This window comes from Onychomys torridus, chromosome 2 (genome assembly GCF_903995425.1).
Source record: "Onychomys torridus chromosome 2, mOncTor1.1, whole genome shotgun sequence".
In the NCBI taxonomy this organism is placed as follows: Eukaryota; Metazoa; Chordata; class Mammalia; order Rodentia; family Cricetidae; genus Onychomys; species Onychomys torridus.
The window spans coordinates 139970889-139983076 of NC_050444.1; the positions used below are offsets into that span (position 1 = coordinate 139970889).

Consider the following 12188-nt stretch of genomic DNA (forward strand, 5'->3'; position numbering starts at 1 on the left):
AATCAGAGGTCCTGATACTCATATTCATTTGATATGTTCCTAGAAAACCTAGGAACCTTGGCATCAGAAGGCAGTACCTATCTAGTCTCCATGCAAAAAGAGATCTTACAGAATTACATTAAGACATGGAACTAAGGGCTAGAGAGATGGCTTAGAGGTTAAGAGCACTGACTGCTCTTCCAGAGGTCCTGAGTTCAATTCCCAGCAACCACATGGTGGTTCACAGCCATCTGTAATGAGATCTGGCGCCCTCTTCTGGCCTGCAGACATACATGGAGGTAGAACACTGTATACATAATAAATAAAAAAATAAATAAATCTTGCCGGGTGGTGGTGGCGCACGCCTGTAATCCCAGTACTCGGGAGGCAGAGGCAGGTGGATCTCTGTGAGTTCCAGGCCAGCCTGGTCTACAGAGTGAGTTCCAGAAAAGGCACAAAGCTACAAGGAGAAACCCTGTCTCGAAAAACAAAAACAAAACAAAAGATGGGGAACTAGAAAGGTGTGGTAGTACACACCTTTAAGGCTAGTGCTCTGGAGACAGAGGCAGGCAATTCTCTGTGAGTTTGTGGCCAGCCTGGTCTACCTGGTGAATTCCAGGCCAAGCTACATAGTGAGTCCCTGTCTTGAAAGAGAGAAAGAAAGAAGGAAAGAAAAAAAAAAGACACAGAACCAAAAATTATAGAGAAGACACCAAAAATTACAATATCCAAACTAGTCTGAATGGTGGCAGACACCTTTAATCCCAGCATTCAGGAGGAAGAGACAGGGAATCTCTGTGAGTTGAAGCCAGCCTGGTCTGCCTGGTGAGTTCCAGGCCTAGCAGAGCGACTGGTGAGCCCCTGTCTGGAAAGAAAGAGAACTGCTAGTCTAAATGGTCTTCAACACTAACTACCAAAAGGCACTAGAAACAGTGTTGAAACAAAGTCTACAGAGTTACTACCCTTCTCCTCACTTGTGATTCAGGGCCTCTCCCAGCACCATTAGCTGTGAAAAGCAGTCCTCTGGCCTCAACAAGAAAATGAACTAGCCCCTAGGAACCATACCTGGGGGAGCTGGCCCTCAGGGACCCCATCTCGGTAGAAGATGATTCGGGTGGGCTTGAAGCGGGTGGATTTGTAGAACTGGATGAGCAGCTCCCGCACCATATAGGACAGGTCTTCAATGATCTCCTGCCGGGGGCGCTGCACACGCACGGTAGCACAGTAGCGGCTGGGGTGTGCGTCCATACTGCCTACCACCTGACGACAAGGAGAAAGCAGCAGCTTCGAGAATGTCCTCTTCTCTTGCTGTGCCATAATGGCTGTGGGAAAGGACTGCTAGGTAAGAACGCTGCAGAACTGGACGAGATCGCCTGATGTGTTCCTAGACCAGGAGTCTTGGCATCAGAGTACCTACCTGGTCTCTATGCAAAGAAACTGAGCAGGGGTTAAGATCCAACAAACACTGGTTTCAATCTGTTCTGCCACAAAAGCAGATTCCCTTAATATGTGGTAAGAATTTTTGCTTTCAGTGCCCTTGCAATACACAGAAAATACCTTCACCCATCACAATGACGTGAGCCCTAAGAATGACCTTGAACTCCTGATCCACTTTCATGCAGCTGCATTATATATATATTTTCATTGTTTCTGTCAAATTAAGTGCCCTAGGGATGAGACTCTCTACTTCAGAGGTGAAATGCTTTCCTAATAGACCAAGGTTCTGGGTCTGATACCCACTATAAAAGGGAAAGAGGGAAAAACCGAAGTGCTCCAGACATCATAAGGAGTGGAGACAGTTAATCTGCTTGATGGATCAATGGTCAAAGTGAAGCAGAAGTGAAAGAAAGGCCAATCCTGAAAGTAATTCCCTTAAAAGAGATTCCAGGGAAGAGATACATAGTCACTTCCTTACCCTCCCCAAAACTGGAGTGCAAAAGAAAAACAAAAATAGAGAGGGTTGGAGATTTAGCTCAGTAGTAGAGCACTTGCCTAGCAAGCACAAGGCCCTGGGTTCGATCCCCTAGAGAGAGAGAGATTGTGAGACAAAGTTTCTGGCCACAGGCTACATTCTCACTACCCTAACCCCAGCTCCTCCTCCCGCAACCCCTTCCTCCAGAAGGTGCCATTCAGAGTTCGGTTAACGGGTAGCAGGGATGGTGTACTGAGAGAGCAAGGCTTGGGCATGGAACTCAGAGTTAAAAAGAATCACTCACCGCTGTGATAGACGGCTTCTTCCCATCCCCAGCTGGGGGGTGTGTAACATCTGCTCCCAGGAAAATCACTGGCTGTTGAAAAACAGCAGAGCTGAGCGAGGAAAGAAAACAAAATGGTGAGGGACTGAGTCTTCCCTGGTTGGTGCCACCCAGACCCCATTCTGGTCTCCTCCCTCTTCCGTTCCGGTCATTCTGTCTGGAGAGGGCTCCTGTCTTTGCATCAACCCACAGCAGGCTATCTTGACAAAAGCAAGCGAATAAGAGTTCATACCGCTGGTGTGGAACAAGGATGTTGTTAATGCCGCCAAGTTTGACATTGATCTTGAGGCAGAGATTAGACAGAGTCTGAGGTGAGGTCTTAACCACATTCTTCACCTGCACACACTGTGTTGCCATTCCCAAGAGTGTATCTCCAACACGTTTCACTTCAGCTATGAGCAGAGAGAACGGATCAGTGCATTCAGCAAATTTACTGAAAGTCTACTAGATGTCACACCTATATGAAGTTCTAGGGAACACAATGACTAGAAATAGAGAGTTCCTGGTCCTTATTCTTCTAGTGCTTAATATCTAATACTAATCTTTAAAACCACAAAAAATGTAATAGTGGTAAACAGAGCTGTAAGAATGTATAAGAGGGGTAATAAGGAGCATGTGATAACTGAACTGAAATCTGGAAAGGAGGGTTTCCAAGAGGGCAGTCCCAGCGGAGGGGAAACACACAAAAATGTACCCTGAGCCAGGTATGATGGTTTGACACCCATGACCCCAGCAACTGGGAACTGAAGCAGGGAGAGCATGACTTTAATGGTAGCCTGAGTTATACAGTAAGAGTCTCAAAAGAAAAAGAAAAAAAGAGCAAGCGACAGTCTATCTGAAATAGTAAGGTATTTTTGAGTAGTTCTGAGCCAAAAGAAAAGAATGTGACCCCGGTGCCGAGCTACAGAAAAGTAAGGGTAGCTTACTTAGATAGGTGGCTGAGGGTCTGGGTTGTAGGAAGTGATACAGTGTGTGTTTAACACCAGTAAGTGGCTAGCTCAATCCCTAGCACAGAAAAAGGTAGCCGAGTTGTCGATAAGAAAATATATGAGTTCAAGAGATATCTAAGAACTCAGTTATAGACTCTGTATTAGGGAAATGAGCTTTTATGGATTATTTCATTAATAAGTTTTCAGTCTAGTACAGAATAATGGGTTTCATTGTGATATTTTCACACATATACCTTGTTAATGGATTCCTTTTAAGTCTTTAGTTTTCCTAACAGGAATAGATTATAATTTCTTTGAGTTTGAAGCATAGTAAGGATATAACTAGGCAAACAGGCATGGTGGTTGAAAGTTGTTTGTTTTTTTTTCCCAATTGCAAATTTGTGCAATACTGAAGTATAAATAGTAATTGAAGGCATGCTCTGGTGGGTCACTAACAAAGATGGAGTTCAAAGAGAAGATAGTTTCAGAAGCTCCTGGGGCTAGGAAGCCAAAAAGTCAGCAGTAAAAAAGTTGAAGGAAACCTTGCATTTGCAGAACAAGCCAAAGAAGATAAGTCTGCAAAGGAGAGGTCACCAGAGGTAGGGGGAAGACCAAGGCAGTGTAGTAGTATGTACCAAAGGAAAAGAAGAAACAAGTAATTAACGAAGTCAAATGCAGCTGAGAGATCAGGTAAAATGAGAAACATTAATGTTCTTTGTATTTAGTGATACTGAAACAACAACAACAACAAAAAGTGTGTAGAAACAAGAACTGTTTTAGTGATATACAATACGAACACGGAGGAAGAGTTTGGAATGGTTTTCAATGGGAGCATATTTAAAAGACTAAAGAAATCCTTTTTACTTCTCTAAAAGAGTGAGACGTTAGTTACAAATCTTTAGAAATCAACATTCAGAAAAGCCAGACAAAACATCTTTTTGAAGACAGCAGAGACACGCTGACCACAAGAGGCTGGAACTTCAGAGAGGGAAGAAATCTCACATCCATAAGCTATCGACATTCCGAAGATAATGTCCCCTGTATCCACTTGCAGACGCTAGGAGTGAACAGAAGGCTGAGATTCCAGCCTCGGCAACAGCAGTGGGCAACTGCCAGGGACAGAAAAGCAGTAGAATGTTTGCTCTCTTTACCTTTAGATTATTTCCAAATGTGCAACATGAAAAACAAATTAAAGAAATTAAAGACAGCAAAATAGTATCTTCAAGCTGGACATGGTGATATATACACAACAGTAAGTTTGGTTCCAGTATCCACGTCGGGCAACTCACAACGGCCTATAACTCACATGCTCATAAACACAGGCACACATACACATACTTTAAAATGAAAAAAAAAAAATCTTAAAAGAAGAATCTCAAATGGCTGAAAGACATTTAAGGAAATGCTCAACATCATTAGTCATCAGAGAAATACAAATCAAAATGACTATGAGGTACCACCTTACACCTGTCAGAATGGCTATGATCAAAAACACTAATGACAGTCTATGTTGGAGAGGATGTGGAGCAAGGGGAACACTCCTCCACTGTTGGTGGGAGTGCAAACTTGTACAACCACTGGCAAAATCAATAGGGCGGTTTCTCAGAAAATTGGGAATCAATCTACCTCAAGACCCAGCCATACCACCACTTTTGGGCATAAACCCAAGGAATGCTCAATCATACCACAAAGATACTTGCTCAACTATGTTCATAGCAACATTATTCATAATAGCCAGAAGCTAGAAACAACCTAGATGCCCATCAACTGAAGAATGGATTAAAAAAATGTGGTACATATACACAAATGGAGTACTACTCAGCAGAGAAAAACAATGACATCATGACATTTGTAGGAAAGTAGATGGAACTAGAAAAGGATGGGTCCTGAGTGACGTAACCCAGACTCAGAAGGACAAACATGGTATGTACTCACTCATAAGTGGATACTAGATATAAAGCAAAGGACAATCAGACTGCAACCCACAGATCCAGGGAGGCTACCTGGTAGCGGGGGACCTTGGGATGACTGTGGCTTATAATAAGTTTTGGTTTTGCCTAATCACTGGGCAAGCTTTAGTGAAACATTTCACTATTAGGATAAGAATTTGTACTGTATAAAGGTGATGAAAGAAAATGCTGGCTGTACTTTCAGGAGGGGAGGCTAAAATCTTTTTAGATTATGGATTAGTCTATAGAAAAATGTCTGCTGCAAATCAAACAGTGAAGAAGATGAATAGGAATTTCACTTACACAACTTAAGTAAAACATAGTCCTCTGAACAGATGAAGATAGGTTTCTTCTGTATCCCAGAATCTAATCAATATTTATATGTATAAGTCAGCTATCATTTGGCTTAAAAGGACTTATTGGGAAATGTTATCATTTTTACTATTTTCTACAGAGAAAATATTTTACTGCTTAAAATAACCATGGATTTTTGAATTATAACTTGTTTTTATGTTCAAGCTATCTGTGTATTATTTCTCCTGCAGTTGTACATAAAATGGTTTTACATTCAAAAAAAAAAAAAGGACAAATACTATAGAATTGTATTACATGAAATATATAGAATATACAAATTTATAGACAGAGGATTAAACGTTATCTCAAGATGGAGAAGAAAGTAATATAGAGCAATGATTTCCTAAGTACAGAATCTCTGTTTTTGTGACGGAAGGAAAAGTCCCACAAATGGACAGTAGTATCAGGACATAATATCATGAATATAATAAATACAATTAATGTAATTAATGAATATCATAAATAAAATTATTGAATGAATACTGCAAATGTAATCAATGAATACCACAAATGTAATTAATGAGTATAATTAATGAATATCATAAGTAAAATTAAATGGTTGATTAATTAATAAATAAATAAATTTTTTAAAAAGAGAAAAAAGGCCAAGCATGATGGCACATGCCTTTAATACCAGCATTTGGAAGGCAGAGGCAGGTAGATCTTTGGGTGAGAGGCTATAGTAAATTACAGCCCATCAAAAAAAAAAAAAAAAAAAAACCACCCAAAAAACGAAACAAAAAAAAAAGACACACACACACACATATATATATCCTCTAAGTAAAATGATGATAACAGAAAATAAGTATAATTTGAACTAGGTTTTGAAAGGTGAAGAAAATTTTACTGGTAAGATGGGCAAAGAGAATATTCAGACATTTCAAGCAGAAAAACAAACAAACAAACAAACAAATAAACAAAAAATGATGGAAGCAAAACACAACCAGAGAGGAAAGCACAATCACAGAGTGATCTTTAAAGTGCCTGCTCTTGCCAAGGACTCTCTAGAAGTCGCTTTTACATAACCCCCTCAGCAAGCTCGGAGCAGTGTGGCGATCTGCCTCAGGTGGTTGACTGGTATAGGAAGGACTGGATTTGGGATCTCATTTCAGAGAAAGTGACTTTACAGTACGTTTGTTACGTGAACAGTGCAGGAAAAAGGTGAAAGGTTACACAACATCAGGCCCCGAGAGTCCTTTATGTAGTACTGAATGAGGGCCAGTGAAGTTTGGGGGTTTACTGTTGTTTTTAAAAAGTCTGATTTTTCTTCCTTGAGAAGAAAGATTAGAAAAGACGATCAATAAACCTGCAGAAAGAGAGAGGACAAAAAAGAGGAACTGAAGAGAATTCAAGAACTGGTTTTAAGATTATAATAGTACTAAGCCAGGCGGTGGTGGTGCATGCCTTTAATCCCAGCACTCAGAGGCAGAGGCAGGTGGCTCTTCATGAGTTCTAAGACAGCCAAAGCTATACTGAGAACACCTGTCCGAAAAACAGAAAACAAAACAAACTACACACACACACACACACACACACACACACACACACACACACACAATCATATTACAGTAATAGGTAACGGCCAAAGCAACCAAAATGAGTGAGAATATCAATAGAAGACAGAAGGAAAAGGAGAGAAAGTGTTAGAATACCAGGCATTCCTGGTAATGACAAAAATAGAGACAGGAAATGTATCCAGAAGTCAAAGGAAGAAGAACAAAACCAGGCCCTCAATCCCAGACCTGCCTGAGGAGAAAAGTAGACAAGACAGGGGAAGCAAGCTGGAGAGTAAGAGGCTGCTGAGGGAGTGCCCAGAGAATGTAAAACCCACCCTGTCAAAGAGAGAAAAGCAGTGGGAAAAATGCGTAAAGACGTTGCAAAATTGTTGCAGTGTGCTTCAGGACAGTTAATCTGCAGATGTGAAAGGCTGAGAGGCATGAAGTCCCAAAGGTACCAAAACTGGATGGGAAGAAAACCCGAAGTGAAGGAAAAGGAGAGCACAGTTTCTGAAGCAGGCAGAGATAAGGGGGGGAAACGGAGTAAGGGACTTACAGTTTGTAAAATGAGAAAGAGGAAACAAGGAGAAACGTTGCAAAAAGCCCAAGCTACTTACTACTAGGCAGGACAGTAGCAGAAGCGCCACGTATTCAGCCTGAGCTCATAACGTCCTAATAAATAACACACTCCTAAGTGACAGCTACCTGGCCTGACCCATCTCTATCCCACTACCTCAGCCTGCCAGAAAGACCCTGTCACAGAGGGGCCTAGGAAATGGGATGGAGTGTAACAGGTAAGTAAAATCGAATGACTCAATTGTTCAGACAGAATATTTCTCTGATTTAAAAAAAACAACAACAAACAAAAAACTGACATTAGTGAACATCTCTGGCTAAAGCCAAAATTCTCCACTGACTCCTCCCTAGAAGCCCCTAGAGAGCTGCCGTGAAACAAATCCTATCATTATTATCACTGTCCCCGGAGAACTGTACCATACACTGGCGTCTTCCCCGGCAGGATGACAATGATGAGCTGCAGTCCCGAGTAGGTGTTCTTGAGATGTCGGAACATGGGCTCCACACTGTCTGCACCTTGTGCGTACTTGCAGAAACAAGGCTGACCCTGGATGGGCATCCCTGCATCCTTGGAAATCTTCCGCAGCTGGTCTGTGAAGTTCCTGTAGCATAAACATGGTCATGGCAGGGTGTGATAAACCCCACTGAATCTGATGGATCAAACGCCTCCATCTTGGATGTTCAGCACTGTGAGATTGTAACATGAAAGATCCAACCACAGCTGATGTAAAAAACTACATTTATTGTAGAGGAAAACAAGACAGAGCTTGCTCAACTAGAGAAAGCACTAAAGGAGCTGAACAGAACAGACAAGGGATTTGTGGAAATTCTCAAGGCTCTCGTCTTTCTGTGTGAGTGAGACCTATGGATATCTGTACTCCATTACATGTCCACAGGGGAAAACACACACACACACACACACACACACACACACACACACACACACAAACAGATGCCTGAGTGCAAGGCTTTTGTGCCCAGAGTAAAGGACGTCTACCAGTGATGGAAGCACAGAAGGTGCTCAGGAAAAGATGAGCCCCCCACTCATTCACTAAGGCAAAGGGTCAATCATTAAGCAAGCCTCTTTCCTCTGGCTATAGGCTTTATCCTGAGAAAGGCTGCAGAGTTGGTAAAGTGGGTGGATGTAGTACAGTAAAATAACCAAGTTACATAAATATACAAAAATGAAAGGCAAGCAATTTAGTTTATAAAAATCTTATCATTTAAAGTAAAGCAATCAGCAGTGAAGTGCCTGTCTGGCATGTACAAAGCCTTGGATTCACACTCAGCCCTGAAAAACTTAATTAATAAAAGCAATAATCAACAAAGAACAGAAATGAATGTTTCAAAAATATATACCACATATATATCAATGACAGTTCAGGGTGTATTCTTCACATATTTAATAAAAATACATACGGTAGATACAGTATAATTTATGCAAATTTAAAATCACATATACATCCTTAAAAAATGGGTAAGAAGATTATAATTCATATTAGCAACTACATCTGGAGAGAAGAATGAAACTAGAATGCAGGACATCAAAGAATGCCAAATTTATATTGTTTAAAAAGAATGAAGAAACATGATAAAACTATGAATGTGGACTATATTATTCCTACATATTATTATTATCACTGTGCTGGCTAACTTTTCATAAACAACAAAAAGCTAGAGCCATCTGAGAGAAGGCTCAATTTTCATTGAGAAAATGCCTTCATAAGATTCATCTGTAGAGGAGCTGGAGAGATGGCTCAGTGGTTATGAGCACTGACTGCTCTTCCAGAGGACCCAGGTTCAATTCCCAGCACCCACTTGGCAGGTCACAACTATCTGTAACTCCAGTTCCAGGGAATCTGACACAATCCACACACACACACACAAAGTTCATCTATAGAAAAGCCTTTCGGGCATTTTCTCAATTAGTGAATGATGTGGAAGGGCCCAGGCCATGTGAGTGGTACGTACTAGTCCTGAGCAGGTGGTCCTCTGAAGCATAAGAAAGCAGGGTGAGCAAGCCAGTAAGCAAAATAAACTCTTTCCTCCCCAAGTTGTTTATGGTCATGGTGTTTTAGCGCAGCAACAGAAACCCTAACTAAGACAGTTATTTCAGGTTTTTTTAGATAGTTTCACTATGTGGGCCTGATTGGCTTGAAAGTCATTATATGTAGCCCCAGATGACCTCAAACATGAGGCAATTTTCTGTCTGTGCTGAGATTTTCAGTGCTGGAATTATAAGCAGGATGTATCATGTCCATTAGTACATTATTTTTAAAAAAATCCTTTAAACAAACAAACAAAAACTAATAAATGATAACATTAAAAAAGCCCTCCAATCTACAGGTCTCAAGGCACACATACACTCATAATCCCGACATTTGAGAGTGAGTCAGGATGAGAGATACAGAATGACACTGTCCCAAGAATACTGTCTCAACACCTCCACTCAAAAATGGAATGAATGAATGGATGAATGAATGAATAACTCACTAAAAGCTAACCACTGCCTCCTGTAAAAAAGAGGGCTTTAATGGTCTGCTAACAGCATTTCTTCCTTTACTCTGCTTCATACAACTGTAGTATAGCTACCAAAACATTAATCAGCTGTTTTCCCAGACTTCATTACTGACGGGTCTTGACTTCAAGAGTGAGTATTCCCTTCCTTCCCTCCAATACCAGACTGTGGTCAGGATACTGAGTCTAATGCTAGGAACCAAAAAGGACTCAGATGCTCTAGAATGTAGAAGGCCGTATCCTGACAGCAACACAACTGCAGTGATAAAGCAGACAAAAACATCAACAGACCAGACTCTGTTCACCCACCACTGACCAGTCTCCAAGCCCGCACAGCCTCTGTCCCCCACTGTCTTCATGAAAAGGACGCTTTACTCTGTGCTGAGCCCTGTGTCCTCCTCTAGACTTGGGAGTCTTTGCTTCATTCACTTCCCAGTGTTGCTAAGGTCTAGTTCCAACTTCTACTTTCTATGCATAGTCTCCCCAGAGTCTCCTCGGCATGCCATAGTATTCATGGCTGAAAACTCAGGAATCTCTATCTTTGGCCCAGCACCATGCATTAAATGAGGTACTACTGATCCAGATCCACAGTCACGTTTTTACGCCCCGCATGTAGGAGTCACTGAGAGAGAAGAGTGCCTGATGCACTGAACTCCAAACCTGAGATCCTAGGTTTATCAGTTCCTGGTAAACCCAAGAGGCTGAAGCGATAGATTTAACAACACAACCAAACAACAAAACACCTAGACAAGGACAGGACAAAGGAGCAGAAAAGAGAGAGAGCTACCAATGAGATTACTGTGGCATACAAGCAAAGAGCTGGGAGCCTCGCAGTACAGCGACAAGGCCAGACCAAATACCAGACCAGCCTAGACTAAACCTAATGGATCCAGGAAAGGAGACAGAAAAACAAACAAAAACCCCCCGAACAAATGAAACAAAACACTGCAGTGAAATGACAGTTATGACGGTGGTGGCTATGTGTCAGTGTGTGGTACGGGGAAAGTCTGGACCCAGCAGGAGCCGACAGAAGTCACTCTATCAACTAACGACACAGAGGGCGCAAATCTCCATTAGCCGTTGTCACAACCAAAATGGTCAGCTCCACTGACTTCCCCACTACCAGAATACAGTGATCCAGTTCTCATCCACAGAGCCACCACTTAAAAGACAGCAGAAACTGAAGCACACCTTTCATGTATATACACTTACTGGTATTTTCAGCTAACTCAATAAAAACTAAAGACTACAGTGACATTTCTACTGTTTATTTACTCACTCAGTCCATTACTTCTCGAACCTGTTTCATTAAGAAGGCAACTGTCTTTCCCTTCCTCACTGCCACTACTCCCAGCCTCTCAAGGACGATGATGGGCCTCTCAATTCATGTGCACCTACTTCAGGTCACTTGGTAACTAGTACTGATGAGCACAGTTCAGAGGACCAACTGCTGGTCCTTGATAGAAAAAAAACAAAAACAAAACACAAAAAAACTTCTAATTAGAAATGTCAGTTCTGAAGCTCAGATCTGACTGGATCGTAGCTCTGACCCTTTCCTGACGCGCATGCTTTGGACAAGTCCTTTAACCTCTTTCAGCCTCGGTCTCCTGAAATAGCACCACACAGGGTGGTTTGTGTGAGAACGGCCCCCAGAGGCTCACACACTTGAATGCTTGGTTCCCAGTCGGGAAAACTGTTTGGGAAGGAGGCCTTGTCAGAGGAGGTGTGTCACCGGAAGGTGGGCTTTGAGGTTTCAAAAGCACAGGCCACTCCAGTTCGCTCGCTCCCTTCCTCCTGCTTGATCAGATGTGAGCTCTCAGCCATTGCTCTAGCACCATGCCTACCTGCCTGCTGCCACATCCCTGCCATGATTGGTCACAGACTCATCCTTTGGTACTGTAAGGCCCAATAAACTCTTACTTATAAGTTGCCTTGGTTGTGGTGTTTAATTATGGCACTGGAGAAGCAACGGAAACACCATCTACTCACTACCAAGATGAAAGAACATAAATTAGTCACTTAATTGTAATGTGAGCATAAACACTATAGTTATTACTACTACTACTTATTACCAATCATGATAATTAGAACAATAAAGTGACTCAGGCCTCCCTTAGGAGAGTCATATCCTAA

General features: G+C 41.8%; 1 protein-coding gene across 2 annotated transcripts in view; it reads right to left on the minus strand.

Annotated features, from left to right (window-relative positions):
• The window catches only part of LOC118577737 (protein argonaute-1), a 30996-nt gene that overhangs the window by 2021 nt on the left and 16787 nt on the right, over positions 1–12188 (minus strand). For both annotated transcript variants that reach the window (XM_036178365.1, XM_036178366.1), the window contains 4 exons: positions 7956–8140; positions 2467–2626; positions 2196–2286; positions 1045–1239 (listed from right to left, as the gene is read on the minus strand). In XM_036178365.1, the coding sequence (XP_036034258.1) occupies positions 1045–1239; positions 2196–2286; positions 2467–2626; positions 7956–8140 (631 nt within the window). The remainder of the gene's footprint in view (positions 1–1044; positions 1240–2195; positions 2287–2466; positions 2627–7955; positions 8141–12188) is intronic.